Source organism: Astyanax mexicanus, chromosome 22 (assembly GCF_023375975.1).
Source record: "Astyanax mexicanus isolate ESR-SI-001 chromosome 22, AstMex3_surface, whole genome shotgun sequence".
NCBI classification, from domain to species: domain Eukaryota; kingdom Metazoa; phylum Chordata; class Actinopteri; order Characiformes; family Acestrorhamphidae; genus Astyanax; species Astyanax mexicanus.
The window spans coordinates 12,211,409-12,234,124 of NC_064429.1; the positions used below are offsets into that span (position 1 = coordinate 12,211,409).

At 38.1% G+C, this 22,716-nt stretch overlaps 1 protein-coding gene across 1 annotated transcript; it reads left to right on the top strand.

Moving 5' to 3' along the window:
- The first annotated feature begins 3,677 nt into the window (after positions 1–3,677).
- On the top strand, positions 3,678–6,487 carry LOC125786881 (uncharacterized). The gene is made up of 2 exons (XM_049470509.1): positions 3,678–3,759; positions 5,337–6,487. The coding sequence occupies exon 2, from the start codon at positions 5,358–5,360 to the stop codon at positions 6,231–6,233; it is 876 nt and encodes a 291-aa protein (XP_049326466.1). The 5' UTR covers positions 3,678–3,759; positions 5,337–5,357; the 3' UTR covers positions 6,234–6,487.
- The last annotated feature ends 16,229 nt before the right edge of the window (positions 6,488–22,716 follow it).

Sequence of the window (22,716 nt, forward strand, 5' to 3'; positions counted from 1 at the left end):
CAACACCGGTTTTAAACTCGAGTTCAGTGACGAGAGCAGTGAGTAGCAACAGTGGCAATGTATTGCAATAAAAGCTAATGTTTAAATGAACTGTTGTGAGAGAGCACTTTGAAATATACAGTAACATTAGTCTAAAATATTTGGGCTTTTTAGTTTAGACCATGGTTCTGGCCCATAACTTTCCTAAAACTTTTATATGAATATAAACCAGACAGTACCAGAAATCAGTAATATGAATTAGCATGTTTGGTTTGTAAACTGACTGTTAAAAGGGTTTCTATATTGATAAACAGAAGTACAGGGAACGTTGCCTTTTTTATAATTTGTTTGTGGTTTACTTTAATTCCATAAATGTTGTAAGTCACTAAATACAGGCATTTACTACCTTAGCTACAGTAGAATCAGCTTATAGCTAATATTATAGAGAAAGGATAGGTTTTATATCAGTGCAAAATAACTAGTGAAAAGCAGTGAAAGAGAGAGTAAACTAAAAAAAGGTGGTGATGAAATAAAACACCAGACTGAAACTATTAAAAGTTTTATAAAAGGCATTGAGCGTGACCGTCCAGCGGAGGAGGTAGGCTGAGCGTACTGTTGCTGGTGGGTCACATGGATACTGATACTGGTGCAGCAGATTCCATCGTTTCTGAGCGTCTGTATGAAGAGTCACTACAGCACATAACTCTGAAACCAGCTAGCATTAAATAGAAGACATAAATACTTTAACAGGTTCCTGTGAGAGAGGTATTAATGTCACAGTCCAGCTGAATAAGCAAACAACCAAGTTACTGTTGTATGTGGTAAAAAGGGATTACCCACCGCTGCTTGGCCGTGCTTGGCTGGATAAAATCATACTAGAATGAGCTTCGATTCATTTGATGTAAAAGTAGAAAACTAACCGAAGTTCAGAACAGAGACTGTAAAAAAGATGGACGCTGTGTCTCCGTTTCCATTCATTCAGTGAAAATGAAGCCAAAATCTTCCTCCATGTTGGCGATCCTGAAACCCGAGTCTGTGCAGTAGAGACCAGAGGAGGGAGAAAGACTGTGGAGAGACCGCCTACTCATTTAAATAACCGCGCCCCTGAGGGCTGCCTCGAGGTCACAGGCTGCAGAGCGGCGGAGCTGACGCTCTGTTATTGGTCCCGCCCATAACCAGCCCTAAGTTATTGTAAGTGTGCATGCTGGGAATTGGAGTCTGCTTTAAAAACCTTCTGCAGTTTTGTAATAATTTTTTTAATCAAAAATCAACAATTTGAACTGAATATTGTGTCTCGTGAAATGAGTCTCGTTACACCCCTACTTTATATACCTAGAGTTCAACAAACTTGTATGTGTTTAAACTTCCAATTTACTAGAAGTGTCATTTATAAAACTCTATATCATTATAGTCACGTTAAAACCTCCTTAATGGCAGTTTTTAATGTATATGGGAAAAAGCGGTCAATTAAACACAATATAACGCAAGTTATATAAAAGTAGTTGTAGTTGTAGAATGTCAGCACTTCTACTGAAAGAAATGTAGAGAAAACACAGTAAAATTAAACATTTCACTGAAGTTGCGATTAAGCAGGTAAAACCGTACTTTAATTATTCCACACATAGTTCAGTAAGATTATTATTATATGAACATATGTGTTTTATATCAGAAGAGGAGATCTGTGAGAAAATTATGAAGTAGCCGTTGGGTGAAGGTGAGCCCTTGTGAAGGATTAATGAAGATGGAATTATTTTTTCTCCGCCCACGAGTTCCATGGAACTGTTCTTTCACCCTCATGTTCTAGAAATGCCGTTTATCTGCCACCTACGATGTGTGAAGTATGGTGAAATATGTTGAAATATGTTGAAATATGTTGAACAGTTTTCTGTCAGTCTGATGTGTGAAAAAAGCCAAATCCATTGATTCTGAAGCAAAAGCTCAGCTACCTTAGAATTACCCTTTATGAAATGAACACCTGGACAGGTGGACAGGAAATACTTCAGTAAGTCTCCCAAACACACTGCTACAACACTGTGTGTGTGTGTGTGTCTAGGAGAGATATGTCTTGATCTTCTACTGTAATCTGATATAATTTCATAATACTAGCACTACACAGAATACTTGTAATAAATGAAGATACTGAAAGTATAATGCCCATCCTGTGCTGGCCTGCATGGCTAAAATATTTTTTTTATGTATAAAAATCATGGAGAAATGCTGCTTTCTAGGAGGAGCTTCTGCACGGTGAAAAGCCACGTATCACAACAATGCTGTGTTTTTATCAAAGAAATATTAACAAGTATCAAATTGTACAAGCACCCTTATGTTCAAAATAAAATTTCACTGTGATGATTTAAGCATTTCACTGTAAAGTGTGCCCAGTGTGAGTATGCCCTAGGAAGACCCAGGGCCGCCGCTCTGCATACGCAGACAACGCAGCCAGCGTTAGGCCTCAACCATTTTGCAGTTGCAGGGAGCCAAATTGACTGAGAATGAAATGTGTTGAAATTATGACATTATTAAATTTAAAACCCAATGTGAATTATTTATGATACGCTCATCTTTTTTGTCTTTAAACATTGCATGGGGCACCTACTCTACTACTTAAAAGCAGCACGTTATTATTTTTGTGCATAATATAATGCCCCCACCCCTATTGCCTGAAATGGCACGGCTCGGTTTGCTCTGTTGGTTGTTGCCAGATGTGACATTTTCCAGTCAAATAAATAATCAAAAAATGCATGGAGGCGCTAAATCTTGCGCATGTTTAACCATTTTTAAAGTGTATGTGGCCATTCTATACAAAAACTTGTCCAGTGCAATATTTGTGTAAGTTAAAAACTTAAAATAAAATAAACAAATAGGATGAAAAATCGTAACTTATCTGGCAACCTTAGTCCTAACTAAAGTAGCAACGCTACTTGAGTTTGGCAGGAGACAAGTTCACCGCGCGAAGTTGCTACTAAATGGTAATTCAACTATGAAGCGACGGTTTGAGTCTGGAGCTGAGAAGAAGAAAAAGAAGCAGAAAGATGAGGCCCATGCATCCCTTTCTGGTGAGTAACTTCGATGATAAAGGTTTAAATAGCTCCCTGACCAGTTATGCTTAGGGCCTCCAAAACCTTAGCAGCGGCCCTGGGAAGACCTGCAGCTGTATCTGCTTTGAAATAAGCTTCTAGAATACTGAATACATTTTCTGAGAAAACAGGTTTTGATCTTTTTTTATTCAGTTTTTTTCTACTCTGTAAAAACTCAAGGCAGACTGATTTATTAATTTCAATCCAAAACACAGTAAAGAGTGCAGGAGGTAAAGTCATACAAAACCCATATTAGCTTAGAATGGTCTAAAAGATACAATTATTATATAGACCATAAAACAAAAGAAATAAAAAGAAGGATAACATTAAAACTCTTTGTATTATAGTTGAAGAATCTTGTAGGAGGGGGTCTGAGTTACAACAGTGCATTATATCAGTGTCAGTTTCAGCAGGAGGCCGTTACACAATGTGTTATGTGAAAAGAAAAAAAAAAACAGGTTTGTGCAGATAAAGTGAATCTTCTTTTTCCAGTAAAATGATTGATCTGATGAAATCTGTTCACATGCTGTACTGACAGCTGATTGGTCCTCAGTCTCTCAGGCGTTCCTCTCACTTCATCTTCTTCTGTATATAAACAGGGTGGTCCATCAGATCAGCCTCATCATCTGCCCGAGTTCTCCATCTCAGCAGAAGAACCCATTCTCCACGTCTCCTCCAGGAAGACATCTCTCATCTTTTACTGGTAATTATGTTTTATCTAAAATTCTTACCAAATGTTTGACAATCTAATTTTAAATAAATAGAAGAAGAACAGGAAAGATGGACAACAAATATTAACAATTTAGAACTGTATAAAGACCACATTACGTTTTATTGCACATTTAAAGAGAATCAATTAAAATTATATCTGACAAAAAAAAAACACACAACCACCTAAACTGTTTTAATAATGACAGATTATGAAGTCAGTACACAACAGCTCCTTTATATATGCCAAATTTATTTCAACAGTTTATTTAACAGTTGATTGATAATTTATTACTGAGCTCTACTAAAGCATGAGTATAGTGATAAATCACTGTACTGATCAGTTATTTATTATTATCAGTGTTACTGAACTCTACTAAAGCAGGAGTAGACTGATAAATCACTGCATTGATCAGTTATTTATTATTATCAGTGTTACTGAACTCTACTAAAGTATGAGTAGACTGATAAATCACTGTATTGATCAGTTATTTATTAATCTCAGTGTTACTGAACTCTACTAAAGCATGATTATAGTGATAAATCACTGTACTGATCAGTTATTTATTAATCTCAGTGTTACTGAACTCTACTAAAGCATGAGTGGACTAAAAAATGACTGTACTGATCAGTTATTAATTAATCTCAGTGTTACTGAGCTCCACTAAGCATGGGTAAACTGATATATTACTGTACTGGTCAGTTATTTATTAATCTCAGCATTACTGAACTCTACTAAAGCATGAGTAGACTGATAAATCACTGTTCTAATATCAGTTATTTATTCAACTCAGTATTACTGAACTCTACTAAAGCATGAATAGACAAAAAAAATCACTGTACTGACCCGTTATTTATTCAACTCAGCATTACTGAACTCTACTAAAGCATGAGTGGACTAAAAAATGACTGTACTGATCAGTTATTAATTAATCTCAGTGTTACTGAGCTCCACTAAGCATGAGTAAACTGATATATTACTGTACTGGTCAGTTATTTATTCATCTCAGCATTACTAAACTCTACTAAAGCATGAGTAGACTGATAAATCACTGTTCTAATATCAGTTATTTATTAATCTCAGCATTACTGAACTCTACTAAAGCATGAGTAGACTGATAAATCACTGTTCTAATATCAGTTATTTATTCATCTCAGCATTACTAAACTCTACTAAAGCATGAGTAGACTGATAAATCACTGTTCTAATATCAGTTATTAATCTCAGTGTTACTGAACTCCACTAAGCATGAGTAAACTGATATATTACTGTACTGGTCAGTGTTACTGAACTCTACTACTTGCATTCAAAAACACGTTATTCGATGATCCCCTGTTGAATGACTCACAGTAATTGTAAGATTGTTGATTGTGGCGAAGGCTTTTCTAGCAATTACTTTAAAAATTTATTTCTGAAAAACATTCGTAGCAGCTTTGTTACGCATGACAGATACTAGAATACAGAATGCTATATTTTTAAACCTACCTGTGGTAAATTCAGAATTAATAATTGTCTCCTCGGTGACAGTGTTTTAGCTCAAACATATGTTTTTTTGGTGCTTTTTATAACAGGTATTCCAATACAACCACAACATGTCTGACGCAGTCATTCAGATCTCTATCAGTCCTCAGGATGAAGAGAAATTTAGAAAAGAGCACTACACTAAAGTTCAGGGTGACCTCAACAGTGGAACCGAAGGGAAACCTATGTTCATCTGGTACAAAAAGGAGAGCCTTTCCTCCATCAACAGAATCCAGTTCTCATTCAGACCAGAGATGAATGCTGGTCTTACTGCTGCTGGCTTCAAAAAGATAAATAAAAACCTAAATGCTAGAACAAAAGGTGACCCGATATTCCTGTGGTACATGAGTGACACCACTGAGTCTGACGTCTCCATTGTGGATCTGAGGGTGACCATCAGTGTAACGGATGAGCCAATCCTGTTCAAGTCCGGATGGGAGCGTCTGGGCTGTAATCTGAACCGCGGCGCTGATGGACATCCAGTTTATCTCTGGGTGAAGTGGAACAAACAAACCTACATCTCCGACATCAGAGGTTCTGAGAGTTTCACTTTAGACACAGATAACTTCAATACAGGCTTCTTCCGAGTGGACGAAGACATCATTTTAGGAGCAAAATCTACTCCAGTGTTCCTCTGGTATCAACGTACCACAGATGCCGATGCCAGTGGCATGACTGCCCTCGGCGTTTCTCTCTGTGCAGATGATGAGGATCACCTGAAAAAAAAACACTTCGTAAAGGTTGATACCAATCTCCATTGTGCCAAATGTGGAAATGGTGCGTATCTGTGGTACAAGCCTGGAGAAACCTCCAAGATCCAGTACTTCACTGTGCTGGTGGGAGAAGAAGCTCGGAGAGTCTACAAAGAGCATGGCTGCAACGTTGTGGAGAAAAATCGGAGTGGTTGTGGTTTTACACCTCTGTATATTGCTTATTATGTAGAGTGATATCCTCTCAGTCTCATATCAGTCTCAGTGTCAGTAATCATAATCAACATAATCACATATCTGTCTGCACTGAGAACACGCTTACGCTTAGAGAACCCTGTACTAGATACTGATTAATAGCGAAAAACAATCATGTTTAACAAAGTTTAACGATGTCTGTATCAGTTTAAATGAATAATGTGTGTAACAGGAAGTTCTGATCAGCTTCTTCTCTGCATTTCTGATCTGTCTCTGATTAAAGCATCATAAAAGACTGTTGTCGTCTCCTGAGTCTTGTTATCACATTAGTAACTGAGATTTTACACAATACTTTAAATAAAATTATTTCACAGCGTTACAGTTTTTAAACATGCTAACACTCCTGATCTACTGATAGTTTTAACCTGATTTGTCGACAGCAGTGTTCATATTCTATCTCTTAAAATGCTAGTACCACTCCTGTACTTCAGTAATGATAAATACATTATTTAAGCCCAATTGAACAGCAGCATGTTTTAAAGGATTTGATTAATCCTCCAAAACAGAAGCAGTGTGAATATTTCATTACTTACTTATTATTCTATAAATATTTAGTGCAAAGTGTTCCTTACCTCTAACAGGAAATGATTCAATTAGGAGAATTCACTTGTTTTTCATTTGAAAAAAATGAAATACAATTTTTATAATGTTTCACTATTTTATTACTTAGACCAACATATAAAACAATAGTTTTACATAACATTAAAACATGGCTCTGCAATTTTGTTTTAGTTTTTAGTTGCAAATATGTGAGATGAACCATTTTCATATTTTATGTTGATTACACTAATTAAGGTAAGCAGAAGGAATTTTATAATGAAAAACTAACTTTAACTTTTTTTCCTAGATCTTCAAACTTTAAAACGGGTCAATTTCACCCGTAGAATAACAGGAGGATTTATAAACACGTGGATCTTTTATCAGAAAGAAAGCAAAAGCTATTAAGATCAAATCAAATAAAATCCAAAGAAACCTAAGTATTTAAATTAGTAATGAATGTAACAATGACAACAAAATTAATAATAATAATAATAATGAGAATATAAATAATAAAGATGATACTAAAACAAACACGGAGAAAGGCAAAATAGAAATATAATAAAACAAAGGAATAAAAGGCAAAAGGTAAAAAAAGAAACAATTAAGAATTAAGGTAAAAAGGAAATGTTAATTAAACATCATGGATGATCACAAACCATCAAACCAAACTGAACTGCTTGAATTTCTGCACCAGGAGTAAAGCAGCATAAAGTTATCCAAAAGCAGTGTGTAAGACTGATGGAGGAGAACATGATGCCAAGATGCATGAAAACAAAACTGTGATTAAAAACCAACCAGGATTATTCCACCAAATAACTCTTATTTGCCGGGAACAGGTAGTTCACCAGGGCGAAGCCATACCAGCTGTAGGACCCTCCCGGCTTTTTCATGCTCCTGCCTCTTAACCTGGAGATCGAGCTCTTTAAGCCGTATAGCTAAAGCAGCATCTACCGGAGGAATTACAGGAGCAGCATGTAAAAGCCGGGAGGGTCCTACAGCTGGTATGGCTTCGCCCTGGTGAACTACCTGTTCCTGGGAAACTGAGCGTTCCAGGCCAGGATTTGGCTCAGGCTCACCCGCCGTGGCTTGCGACCCGCCCACCCCAAGGACAGCATGCGCAGCTAATTCCAGCTCCGCACATTCCGGCAAAACCTGCAGCTCCACAAGTTTAGAGTACAGCACCGCTTGGATCACATGTTTCCGTGCCCCACCAGATACTGGAACCTCAAAGAAGTCAGCGATCCGCAACAAGTCAGCTTTACGACACCGCCGGAACTCTTCTATAGACGGAGAGAGAGTAAAAGTGGTCAGATTAAAAACGCCAGAGGCCATAATTAACCATGTACCCCCACCCGCCCCACACCAAACAAAAACTGCCAACCGAACAAAGAAAAACAAACAACAGCGCCCACAGAACAGGCACAAAGGGCGTTAGGACGAGCCCCCAATTATGTTACGGCCTGGAAGGCCAGACCAGAAAACATAAGGGAAGGCGACACCCCTCACTCGTCTCGCACCCAGACCAGAAACAATTCCGACACAGAAATACCAGCCAAAAAGTTTTATTTAGTAAATTGTAGCAAAGGCTTCAGGGATAAGAATGCCTAAAATAATAAACAAACACCAAACTAACTTCAAGAATTCAATATAACTAAACCTAACAAAAGAAAAAAAAATAAAAATACATACCTCTTACCTTTCTCCCTAACTAAACAAAAACAGGAGAAAATGATAATCAAATAAATAGGCCTTATCCCCTACAGGGCTACATTGGCTTGGTAAAGTATATACATATATACAAATGTACTTACGACGATGGACATTAAGGAAACATGCAGAGAAATAGGTAAAGAGCTAATTTAGTTATCAGACAACTTCAGATAAACTGACAATAACACGGATCACAACATCAACACACTACAAAGTGGTTTGGTTTGGTCTGGGCAGCGTGGCGGTGGAACAATGGAAGGGTGCCGCCCCGATCTTCACAGCTGTCAGCCTTTTATGGATAATCGGCACTAGGACCAATTAGACAGCTCCTCCCTCACAGATAACCTGTTAAAGAGACAGTGCAAGAGGGAGAGAGAGAGACAGAACGAGCAAGCAAGATCTTACCCAGATTTAGGAAAATAACAAATGAGAACAAAAACATCTCCCAACGTAACACCCCCACCCTTAAGAACAAACTTCGTTTGAGACACTAAATCTCTCCACTATGAGCGCGAGAGAGCGCGTCTGCGAGTACGTTATCAGACCCTTTCTTGTAACGGATTTCCAAATTAAAACCCTGCACCAAAAGAGACCAGCGCATCAGCCGGTGACTAGAATTTTGCATTCTGTTTAAAAACACAAGTGGATTGTGATCTGTATACACAACTACCGGCAAAGAGCTAGAACCAACATACACCTCAAAGTTCTGCAGTGCCAATAGAAGTGCTAAAGCTTCTTTTTCAATAGCACTATACCTCATTTGATGTTTATTAAACTTCTTCGAAAAGAAGCAAACAGGATGGTCAATACCATCAGGGTGCTCCTGGAGCAACACCGCCCCTGCGCCCACAGCGCTGGCATCCACTTCCAACTTAAACGGACGCGTAAAATCAGGAGCCGCCAATACAGGCGCACTACAAAGCAGTGCTTTAACACAATCAAAAGCCTTAATGCACTCAACGGACCACACAAACTCCTTCTTTGTGCTCAGCAAATCAGTCAAAGGGGACACCACACTAGAAAAGTTTCTGCAAAACCCCCTATAATAACCCACCATTCCCAGAAAACGGCGAAGTTCGCGTTTGGTGGTAGGCGTGGGAAAGATGGCAATGCTCTCCACTTTTGCATTAACTGGACAAACCTGTCCCTGTCCAACACGCTTTCCCAAATAGGTTACGGAGGCTTTTCCAAACTCACACTTAGCCAAGTTCAAGGTTAGTGATGCGTCACGCAGCCGACCAAGCACGGTTCTGAGTAGAGCAAGGTGCTCAACCCACGAGGACGAGAACAAAACCAGATCGTCAAGATACGCCTCACAGTTTTTAACGCCAGCAAGAACAGAATTCATTAAACGCTGAAAGGTCGCAGGTGCGTTTTTTAGGCCGAACGCGAGAACAGTGTACTGGAGAAAGTTATCAGGGGTCACAAAAGCAGAAATTTCAGACGCGCGGTCTGTCAAGGGAACTTGCCAATATCCCTTCAATAGATCTAACTTTGTTACAAAACGAGCACCACCAATTTGATCAACACAATCGTCCATCCTCGGAAGGGGATGGCAATCAGTTTTAGTGACTGCATTTACCCGACGAAAATCAGTGCAGAAACGGGAGGTGCCATCGGGCTTAGGCACTAGTAAGCACGGGGAACTCCAGGAACTAGTGCTAGGTATAGCTAAACCGTGTTGCAAAAGATAGCTCACCTCTTCTTGCATAAGACTTTGTTTATGCGGGTTAACACGGTATGCGTGCTGTTTAATGGGACGAGAGTCACCAACATCAATATCATGTTGAATCACAGTAGTTCTAGACGGTACATCAGCAAAAAGACCCAAATGATCCTTTAAAATAGTACTGACATCGCTCCTCTGAGCCTCAGATAAATAGGACAGATGCAAATCCAAATTGGATAAAACAACAGAATTTGTCAGCCGCGCGCAAGAGACTGGCACATCACGCATGACAATACCATCATCTTGACAGCTATACTCTGGGCTTAAAGTAACTGATGCAACTGGAGTTACCTTCACATCATGGTCAGATTGTTCGTGTCCAATTTTTGGCGATGCCACATTATCTTTTCTAGCTATATATGATTTAAGCATATTGATATGACATACGCGAGTTTTCTTGCGCCGGTCAGAGGTACGAATGACATAATTGGTTTCATTCAATTTTGATTCGACAACGTAAGGGCCCATAAAGCGAGCTTGTAAAGAGCCCACCACTGGTAGCAACACAAGTACTTTGTCACCAGCATTGAAGGCGCGACGCACTGTCTTCTCGTCAAACCTTTTTTTCATTTTTTTTCTGTGTAGAGCCGAGCTGTGTCTGAGCAAATTTACAAGCGTGCTGGAGACGTTCACGGAACTCACTAACATAGTCCAGCACGTTTGTCGGCACGGTGCGCTCAGACAAGAATTCTTCACGCAGGAGACGGAGTGGACCCCTAACTGTATGCGCGAATACGAGGTCTGCGGGACTAAACCCCAACCATTCTTGCACAGTTTCTCGAATTGCAAATAACAGTAATGGGATGCCCTCGTCCCATTCCTTACCTGTATCTAAACAGTATGCGCGTAGCATGGATTTTAATGTCTGATGAAATCTTTCTAAGGTACCCTGTGATTCAGGATGCCAAGCACTAGAGAATTTGTGTTTAATGTCAAGCTGTTTTTGCACTTGTGAAAATAGCGTGGACATAAAATTTGTTCCCTGGTCAGTCTGAATAATTTTCGGCAAACCGAAAGTGGAAAAGAATTTCACGAGCGCCTTAGTCACGGTCTTAGCAGTAATGTTACGCAACGGGATAGCTTCGGGATACCGAGTGGCTGCACACATTATAGTCAAAAGATATTGATTTCCCGATTTTGATCTTGGCAATGGCCCAACACAGTCCAAAATTATGCGCTCAAAAGGCTCAGTAATTACGGGAATGGGATGTAAAGGAGCAGGAGGTATACTTTGATTCGGCTTACCTGCAACCTGACAAACCGAACAAGACTGGCAGTACGCCTGAACATCCGATTTTAACCCCGGCCAAAAGAAATAGCGAAGGATGCGCTCGTACATTTTAGTAACACCCAAATGGCCAGAGAGAACATGATCATGAGCCAAAGAGAGAATATGCGAACGGTAAACAGTAGGAATTACAAGTTGGTGTACTGTGTTGCACTGACCTACATCAATTTTGGTTGGTGACCATTTTCGCATCAACACCCCGTCATCCCAATAATAAGCTACATTACTGCGAACAATATTTTCCTTCTTTACCACAGCGTTAATACACTTGGCTAAAGATGGATCAGATCGCTGCGCTTGAGCTAGGTTTTCCTTACCAAAATAAGGAGAAGTTTCATTACTTAAGGAACTCGAAAGAGTTTCAGGTTTAGGTGTGGGCAGTTTTATCTCAAAATCGACTGTTTCTTGTGGCGAAAGCATAAATGTATCAGCTAGATTAACGTCATTGTCTAATTTGCGAGACTGTGCGCGCGTCACGGCGCACGCAGGGAATACAGAAGGAAATTTTTGAGCCAATTCACAAGAGGAATCACTCTGATTTTCTTCAAGCTTGTCAACGACGACAGGTAAGGGAAACACTTTTCCCCCAGCCAGGTCATTCCCCAACAACAAAGTTATCCCCTCGACTGGCAGTTTAGAGCACACCCCTAATTCTACCCGGCCTGACACAAGGCCTGAACGGAGATAAACAGTATGTAACGGGACCTTCATACAGCCCAGCTCCATCCCTCGAACCAGCACACTAACCCCACAAGAAGAAAAAGCGGAGAAGTTTAGCGCACTATCCAATATAAATGACTGGGCTGCCCCAGTGTCTCTAAGAATGGTGATGGGTTTCCAGTCTGCACCATCAGAATCCAGGGAGACCGAACCTTCCAAAAGAAAAGGTGCATAGCTAGGGTCAGTTGTATTGAAATTTGCTTGTGGTCCTGTAGCTCTTAAAACTTTATGAATATGAACTTGTTTTCTTTGCATTATTTGAGGTCTGAAAGCTCTGCCTCTTTTTTGTTATTTCAGACATTTCTAATTTTCTGTAAATAAATGCTCTAAATGAGAATATTTTTATGTGGAATTTGGGAGAAATGTTGTCTGTAGTTTATAGAATAAAACAACAATATTCATTTTACTCAAACATAAACCTATAAATAGCAAAATCAGAGAAACTAATTCAGAAACTGACCTCATTATGTGCCTGTAGCTGATCTGTTTCAGATGAATTGATTAAACAGTGGGATCTGGTTTAGTGGTTAGCACGTTAACCTCCCAGCACTGGGGTCTTGGGTTCAAGTCCCTCTCTGGGTGGGGTTTCCATGTTCTTCCTGTGTCTGCGTGGGTTTCCTCCGGCGTCTCCGGTTTACTCCCACAGTCCAAAAACACATGGAGATCAGATAAATTGGATACTCTAAATTGATCTGGTAAATTGAATTCTGTAAATTGATCTGGTAAATTGAATTCTGTAAATTGATCTGGTAAATTGAATTCTGTAAATTGATCTGGTAAATTGAATTCTGTAAATTGATCTGGTAAATCGAATTTTCTAAATTGATCTGGTAAATTGAATACTCTAAATTGATCTGGTAAATTGAATTCTGTAAATTGATCTGGTAAATCGAATTTTCTAAATTGATCTGGTAAATTGAATTCTGTAAATTGATCTGGTAAATTGAATACTCTAAATTGATCTGGTGTGGGTCTAAAGTGTGTGGTATGTATGTAAGTTTGTGTGTTGTGCTCTGTCCTGGGTAAATGCTGTAGTGCTGGATGCAGTCCTCCAGGTGGATGGTTGTTTCAGGTTGAGAGTATGCTGTGCGCTATTGGCTGCTGCTTCTCACCGTTGTGTGGATGAGTGCTGAGTGTAAATGGTTGTGTGTAAAACGTGTAAAGCGTCTTGGGTTTCTAGAAAGGCGCTATATAAGTTGCACTTCATTGATTCATTGATTCATTCATCTGTTGGATGATTAGAGTGGATCCTGCAGTCACACCGATACTGAAAATAAACCCACATATACAGGATTCTGGATTCTACTGATTAATAAACCAGAAAACACGACGAGTTTAAACTGATCCTGACTGTCAGACGTACTGAGATCTGATCAGCCTTCAGCAGGAATTACACTTATTATTTACACTTACTGTCTGAGATAAAGAACGCGAGTCATTCTGGGGAAACGTGGGTTACGTCTACTGCTGTGCTCTTCTGATATATTTATATATAAAGTTCTGAATATATATAGTGTCAGTATTCATGGCTTTAGAGAATTCAGGTTCCTGCGTATGGTTAGAAGCTACAATGAATGGAATTGTAAAACTTAATTTGGATATGTTTTAAGAATTAGGGCCCTATTTTATTGATCTACACTATAGTGTTATGACCCAGCTCGTTCCAGAATCGCAACATAAAGAAAGGGAGGACAACAAACTAGTAGCAAATATAAAACTTTATTTTTATTTATTATCAAAAATAGAAAAAGGTCAAAATGTCTAGGTGAGAAGTATTAAAAAGAAGAACTGGTAAGCTGTTTAAACATGGGAATCGAGGACTCCTTGAAGACAGACAAAACACACAACTGTGAGGCATGTTGGTGAACGAGAAAAACAAGAGAGAGTGAGAGCTCAACTCCAGAGAGCTTAAGTACTCTCACTAATTGCTATCAGTTACCACCAAATAAGACTCACACCAGGCTAACCTCCCTTGATCCAACCTCCAGGACAAACCATCCTCAGAGCCGGTGGGGGGGTCGTCACAATAGGCGAGCTGTGAACCGACCGTACACCATGCAGCTTGATTTAGGGCATCAGTGTGTCTATGCTATCGTAACAACAGGAAAAGTACACCTTGCACAGCTCAAAACGCAATGCCAAAAGGCATGTACTAATTCTCTTTCATGTTATGGTTTGGGCATAACATGAAATAAACCGATCAGAGTGTCTCTTGCTCATCATTCCCTTTATGAGTAGAACCAGGTGAGCTCTGACTTTGGTGGATTGCTATTGTAACGGTGCAGCTACCTGGACGTGTCCAACTCTTCTCAGCAGAGGAAACTGAGCTGCTGGTTGACGCTGTGAAGGAGCTCCAGCAGCTCATTTACGGGAACAGCAATGTTATTTTATTTACTATTCTGTTTATTGTTGATGTAAAAGTTGGGTTTGTGCTGCTGTGTGTTCGTGTGTGTTTAATAAGTGGGGGTGTACGTTCTGCTCGGCGCGCCTGTGTTACCGAGATAGCGATGAACGTCTGACTTTTGGCGTCTGTCTAGGTTATATTCAGTCAGTGGAGCTCCTGTGTTTTCTGTTACCAAGATAAACAAGCATAACTCCAGAAATGTACCTGAACACACCTCATTTCCAGAACACCACGCCCATCAGTGTAGATATATTCAGAAGCTCTGCTGCTGTTTAAACCAGACAGGAGGAAGATAGGAGGGAAAATAGACTGTTTGCTGGGTGTAAGATAGCGATGAGCATGAGGATCATATAAAGAGAAAGAGCATCACTACCTTTGATTCCAGCCAGACTCTGAGCGAGATCTCTGTGGTTCATGATTCTCAGGGCGATCTCGCATATCTCCGCCGTGTCCTTCGCTCCATAGGCCTTCACCATCTCGCTGAGGTTTGCCTGGACGATGGCGAACTGCAGCGTGGGCTTGGGTATGACGGGGTAATAGTCCACCACCCCCTCAATCAGGTGTGTATTGAACCCATGGACGTAATATTGGGGTGGGGGGGACATGTCCCCTGCACTTTTTCAGAGGCCAGTTTTGGTTCCCTGCAGTTTTTATGGTTAAGAACCATAACGCTGTCTTAAATAGAGACGGATCAAGTGCTAGGACCCAGCAGAAAACGACCGCTCAAGCGGATCCAGTTTCCCTTTAGACCGCCCACAAACTCATCCACTGGCTCTGCCGTTTCTTGCTAACGTATCATTGGCCGCTACGGCTGTCACTCCATCTGGTTCTAGACAGCGCGTGGGCTTCAAACTGTTCTGCGTTGTCCAGAATCGGTGTTCTCCCGCGGCTAAAAGTTCTTAAAATGTTGTCCGTATTTTCTGCCTGGGTCATGTCAGCAAGATAGATTTAATATCAGAGGTTTAATTTACCATTTTAATATGTGTGTGTGCGTCTGTGTGTGCGTCTTTGTGTGTGTGTGTGTTTGTGTGCGTCTGTGTGTGCGTCTTTGTGTGTGTGTGTGTGTTTGTGTGTGTGTGTGTGGAGAGACCGCCAATCCATCGCAGGGCAGACAGACAGATAGACACATTCACTCACACCTCAAAATTTCAGCATGTTTAATTGTTCATATTTTTTTCTAACGAAAATATGATTTTCTTTCCGGTTCTCTGTTACACTGATTTAAAATAAAATGTATGATCAGCACTTAGAATCATGGATATTTTATTTAATTTCTCCCATTCTCTTGTCAAAATAATTCAATCTCTGCTTTTATGCTCAAAAATCAGGTTATGTAATGTTATGTAAGGTAATGCAATGTTATAATGTTATGTAAATGTAAATGAAAATGAAAGCTTCTAGGTTGTAGTTTAGCTGTAATATTTCAATATTACACAAACGGCTTGAGGAACCTCTGAAATCAAAATTTTTCGTCCATGATTGAACCTCACCAGATCTTCAGAGGTCAGGTTTTCCTGATTCATTACTCCAAACACAAATCAGCACAGTGATTTAAAGAACAATAATTAACTGATCATGACAGTGATTTATCAATCTACTCATGCTTTAGCAGAGTTCAGTAAATAAAGGAAATAATCAAAATCAAATAAAACCAAAAGCAATCAAAAGAAAGCAACATGAATCCATGCTTAGTGGAAAAAGGTACAATTGAAAGCAGTCAATTTTAAAGATTTAAAATTTATAGATTAATAACACATAACAAGTAATATAAATAAACAAATATATATTTATAACTGTCATGGTGGGGTACAGAATACAGACACTCGCGGAACCAGTTAGAGATTTTATTAAAAACCCACACGGTGCAAAAATAGATAACAGCAATGAGTATAGAACACCAGCAAACAGACCTGGAGGCAAAGACCATAACAGAGTGATGAGGCAGTCCAAAGGTCATACTCGAATCAGAGGTGAACCAAAATCAGAAACATTAACAGTCCAGGTAATACACAAATAATCCACAGAAAAGGCAAAGGCAAAAATCGTAGTCGGAAAACAAAAAGCAAGGTCATACACAAGAAAACAATCACTGAGAATGGCGCTTTGTAAAGTCGGCAAAACCAGGCAATATGCGATACAGGTGTGTGACTGAGCTGTCCTTATATACTGCAGGGAAATTATTAGTATTCAGGACTTCCTGATCGGGGCAGGTGAGGTGTCACGTGATCGATAGTGTGTGTGATGTCAGCGGGTGGTGCATTCTGGGTATTGTAGTTGTTAAGTGTGGAAGGACGGGAAGTGCCTACATCACCAGACGTGACAATAAAAATAATAACGGTAAACACGAACATAAGAATAAAAGTAAGTAATACAATACGTTACTAAACAGAAAAATAATAAAATACAGGTAAAAATGCAGAAGATAAAATTGAAGATGAGGGAGAAGTGAAACAGTTGCAGAGTGAAGTTGGTTAGAAGTGAAAAGTGAATGATGTATAAAATATTCTCTCTTTATCTGATCTGAACTGATACAGATCAGAAATTCCTGATTTAGACTGAAAACAAACCCACATTTACAGACTTCTGGATCAGAACCACGTCATGTTTATAAACGTCATGAATAAATAAACATTTCTACTGAAAGAACCAGCAGTTTAATCTGATCTTTACAGTTTTGGTAAAAACTTTGTAAATGTGCACTTCTTTTTTGAACAATTTTCGAACGCCCGTGTACATCACAATTTATGAGATATGAAGATAGTAATGTGTGTATGGAGGAGCTGCTGGATAAATCAGCTATCGTTCAAAAGTTTGGGCACCCCCACCACCACGAATTACATAGCAATCACATAGCAACACCTTAGCAACCACCATGGACACCATAATAATACCTTAGTAACCCTCCAGCAACCGCTTAGTAAAATATTGGCATTCCAGCCCTTCATCAGTTATTGATCAGTATATGCAAATGAAGATGACAGGTGTTGAACAGCACACACTGTCTGATTAAATAAGTGAATTAATTAATACAGGTGTGTAAATGAGTTAATTGAGAGTAGAGAGGGAGCAGTACTCACGAGGGTCAGTAGAGTCTGTCTGTTGATGTTTAGAGTCTGTAGGTCAGCAAGGTTGAGCTGGTGCTTCTACAGCGTCCAGTGGACCTTTTATAGAACTGGACTCTCACTGTCCAGCTCAGGAGAGGCGGAGCTTACAGTATAAACACCTGCTCACCTGTAGTTATCACCTGATCTCTCTCCACACATTCCCATACCATTAACATCCAATGTGTGCTTATGTAAGAGCTTTTATAATCCACTGATTCAGTTCTGCAGTTATACATATCTTTATTTTATTTTGTCTAAATACAACATCAAAACTGGCCCACTTTATAATACGTGTCTGTAATAACTGTGTAATTACACATTAACAATAATGTAATAACAGTGTAACTACAGGCGAAGGAAGAGCACACTGTTATTTAGATTAATTACAGTTGTACAGGTTATGTAATTACATGTGTTTATAAAGTTCAGTTAGACATATTAGAATATGCTATCCACCATCCCATAATAAAACAAGATCACAGTTACATACCACACAAAACCTATTGGAAAAATATACATTTATACACGTTGACACATGTGATTACATGACCTGCACAACTGTAATAAATCTGTTACATCATGTACTTAACCTGTAGTTACACTGTTATTACATGAATTGTTATTGTGCAACAGCACAGTAATTAGAGACACTTATTACTATAAGAGGGAGCTCAAAATCTGACAGACTCTCTTTAATCAGCTAAATCTATCAAACAGGCTATTAAACTTCAAACATGATCGTTAAACTGATAACTTCAACTAATTAACTTTAACTAATTAACTTCAACTAATTAACTTTAATTAACTTCAACTAATTAACTTTAACTAACTTCAGCTAATTATCTTTAACTTACTTCAACTAATTAACTTCAACTTATAAACTTTAACTAATTAACTACAACTAATTAACTTTTATTAACTTCAACTAATAAACTTTTATTAACTTCAACTAATAAACTTTTATTAACTTCAAATAATTAACTTTTTGCTAACAGGCTCTGTCTGTGGGTTTAGATAGCTCTAGGTAAATCTTTAAACAGGTACATTTAAGGAACAGGTACGTTTTAAAGACTTGAAAAGCTAACAGCAAATCTTTAATCAGCTAATTTAAACAAATTTCATTTAGATATTTATTGAAGACGGTCAATTTTAAAATGCTAATTTAATAAACTGTAGCCGGTTCTGTTATGTAAGAGAGACACTGATCCCGTTAACTGCTTTACAGTTATTTTACTAACATTAACATTATATTAACACGCTCAGTAATAATGAGCTCATTAATATATGTAAATAAGGGCTGGAGTGATAGGTCTGCTGCATGCTGTGTGTTAGCGGTTGTGGTCAGCAGTGTAAACGAGGAAATTTGCACCTCGGTGAAAAACACTTAGACCTGTTTCTCAGTGGCTTATATCATAATTAATAACTCAGCTTTTATCAACATAGCAATAAACCTGATACTGAGAGCACACAGCGGCCAGAACTACAAACACACTACTCTAATAGTTTTATAATAGTTTAGCAATAGTTCAGTAATAGTTTTATAGTAGTTCTTTAAAACCTATATAATAGCTCTTTAAGAGATATAGAATAGATCAGTAATAGTTTTATAGTAGATCTTTAAAACCTATATAATAGCTCTGTAAGAGATATAGAATAGATCAGTAATAGTTTTATAGTAGATCTTTAAAACATATATAACAGCTCTTTAAGAGATATCGAATAGATCAGTAATAGTTCAGTAATAGTTCTATAATATTTCTGTAATAGTTCAGGAAAAGTTCTAAAATAGTTTTATAATAGTTCTATTATAGATCTGTAATAGTTCAGTAATAGTTTAGTAATAGGTCTATAATAGTTCATTAATAGTTTAGTAATAGTTCTATAATAGTTCTGTAATAATATTATAGTTCAATAATTATTAAAGTAAAGTATATAATTGAGTATATGTATGTATATGTATGTAAAGTAATGTATATAATTGAGTATATGTATGTATATGTATGTAAAGTATATTGTAATTGGAAGCTGATGTGTTGCTCAGTTACAGCTTTTTATTTTTTGGGGCCCAAACCCAGTAAACCTGAGACACCACGTGCTGGGTGGAATACATAATGAGTAAATAATTAATATTGGGATGGTATAATTTTGTCTGTGATAAATATGGAAGTTGAGATCAGTTCAGATTATCATTCATTTTCTCCTCATGTTCCTCACATGTCCCTAATCAGATGTGTATATTAGGATTACTGGTCATAATGTTGTGGCGTATCTGTGTGTGTATATATTACAGTAAAGAGAATATGGTTTAGTGAATATATCTGAATTAGCTCAGGGTTTAGGAGGATTTGAATATCAGAGCTGATACTGTAATTTTGAGGCCACATGTTTCCCTCAGCTGGTTTATCTCCTGAACCAGAGGCTGAAATAAACTGAATTAACTTCAATAAACAGAGAATAAGATAACAGGACTTCCCTAAAAACTCCCTGAATACTGCAGCGTCCTTATCAAACACCTGAGTTTACCTGCAGAGCTTCCTGTTCTCACGCTAAATATCCGAACATGGCTGTGAGGAACTGCAGTGATGATTCCAGGTTAAACTGAGTTGGGTTTCATCCTCTTTACCAATACAGAATTTTGAATGTAAGTCTTATGGTTCTGGAGTAATTAAGAAAAATGTGCAAAATGAATTTCCTTTTATATAGTGCCACCCATTGACCAATCAGTGCCATTTTTGTTGTCCACCGAGATGCTGTCTCAACTTATATATCACATATTTACACTCTGGATGTTTTAATAACCTTTTAACTCTCTTATTAACATTTAAGCTCCTTACAAAACAGAAATACTTTTTTTTTACTTCTTTAAAAAGATCAAAAATCCAGGAAATGCCTTTAAATCTGACTCCAGTGAATGAATGCTCACCTGCAGTATCTACAGCATAATGAGATTATTTAACCCTGTTTCTCATGGTTTAAAAAAAGAGTTAAAAACACACATTAATAAAATCCAATTTACAATTATAAACAAAACAAACAATAAATCAAATAAATATGCAATGGATTTTTTTTCTCAAAATAATCATTTCATACACCATAGGCCACAATCCAATAAAATAAACATGAAAATAAGAAAAGGAAAGAATAATTAATCTTTTAAACTCCAAAGAATGCCCTCAAAATGGTATGGCCCAAAATGGGGCCCAGTGAGCATGCCTCAATTTTGCTCAGGCAGTATGTAAGGGCAGCTAGGACTGAGGGTGGGCCCTCGGCCAGACCAGGAAGAGAGTGGAGCACAGGTGAGTGTTTGAATGTGAAAATTGTACCGGCAGCTATTTAAACAGAAATATATGTCCCAGTAGCATACTTAAACTGTAAAATGTCAGATATGATCCAAGCTAGCGAAATTATTTTGAAATGTTTAAAAGGGGTAGTAGTGGTGGCAAAAGTGGGGCTTTTGGGAGATTGGATCAAATGAACCAATTGATTTGGAAAATGATCCGATCTTGTGAGACGTTCGAATCACCACACATCACAGTGAAATCTAGTGGGCAACCAGGGCCTAAAGCCACAACTTTTTCTCAACAGAAACAGAAGTAATGTGTTTTTTTATGAAAAATTAAAGAAATATTCCCCCATAGCATATTGCGACCCTAAATAAATTTGAGTCATGAAAACATATCATTTTGCAGAGAGCAGGGTTGTTTTAATAATGACATTAAGATTAAGTAATTTTCATTATGATACACTGTTAGTATGTGGATTTATATAGCTGACATTATTCATTTTACATTGCAAGGTAGGGAAATGATTGTGTAATACTTTATTTATTAAACATTACAAGTAATCAATTGTTTTTATGAATAAACAGGATCTGTTCCTCAGTGCTTGGACTGCTGGGTTGCTGGAATTGAAAGAGATTTTTTTGTTAGTTGAAACAGATGAGGAAAGAGTGTCTGAGCCAGTAATCCATAGGGTCTTCTTTTCCTCTGGACAGATAAGAGACCAAGCATTCTCATCTCAGACCAGCTGCTTGAACTTAAGCGTGGACTAAAACGCGGGAAAAGATTTGAATCTGAATTGAAACTGCGTGACGTAACGAAACCCGTTTTAGGAACAGTCGCTTGGCATTCCCCTTTTGATACAGACTTCGAAACATTGTTTCAGAAAACCGTGATTCATATGAATCGATTCAGTTCGATTCCGCATTTTGATTTTGACATCACTAGGAATTAGTATTAACTGAAAAAAATAGTTGAGTAAATGTGTATGCACTGAGAAAATAGTATAGTAGTAGGGACAGAACAGGACAGAACAGGACTGAAAACTAAATAGTTTGTTCTGTCACAGTCTGTTTGGATCTATTTTTCTAATGAATGGATTTATATTGGAAGTTATCAATGTTTATTAGATATTACTATCTATTACTGTATAACACAGTGAATCTACAGCTCTAACACGCTCCAGAGAGTGAAGGTGATTCAGCTTCTCAGTTGTAATCTATCCAACACTCACAAACTCAGACCTGTCAGCACCTATTTACTTCTCAGTTTATTTAGTGTAGGCTATAATTAACTCTGACTCAGAGTTCAGTTGTCCCTTCAGGGATATGAAGTAGTATTACTGTAAGTGCTTTAAGCTTTGAGCTTCAGGGCAAACCGTTTCTGCAGAGCTACAGCATCTGAACCAAAACAAACAACAAAAAGGCACCACCCTGTATTGTTACTGTCATTTACAAGAGTCAGTACACCCCTCACATTTCTATAAATATGTATTTATTATATATATGTTTTATCTTTTCACACTGAAGATACCACACATTGATACAGTGGAGTCAGTGTACAGCTACTGTATAAACGTGTAAATTTACTGCTCCCTCAAAATAACTCAACACACAGAGATTAATGTTAATGAGAGAAAATGGCCAAATTGTGCCCAAAATGTCAATATTTTGTGTGATCACCATTAATATC

Bases quoted from the DNA above. Each gene is read 5' to 3' on its own strand.
- LOC125786881 (XM_049470509.1), top strand. From the start codon at position 5,358: ATGTCTGACGCAGTCATTCAGATCTCTATCAGTCCTCAGGATGAAGAG.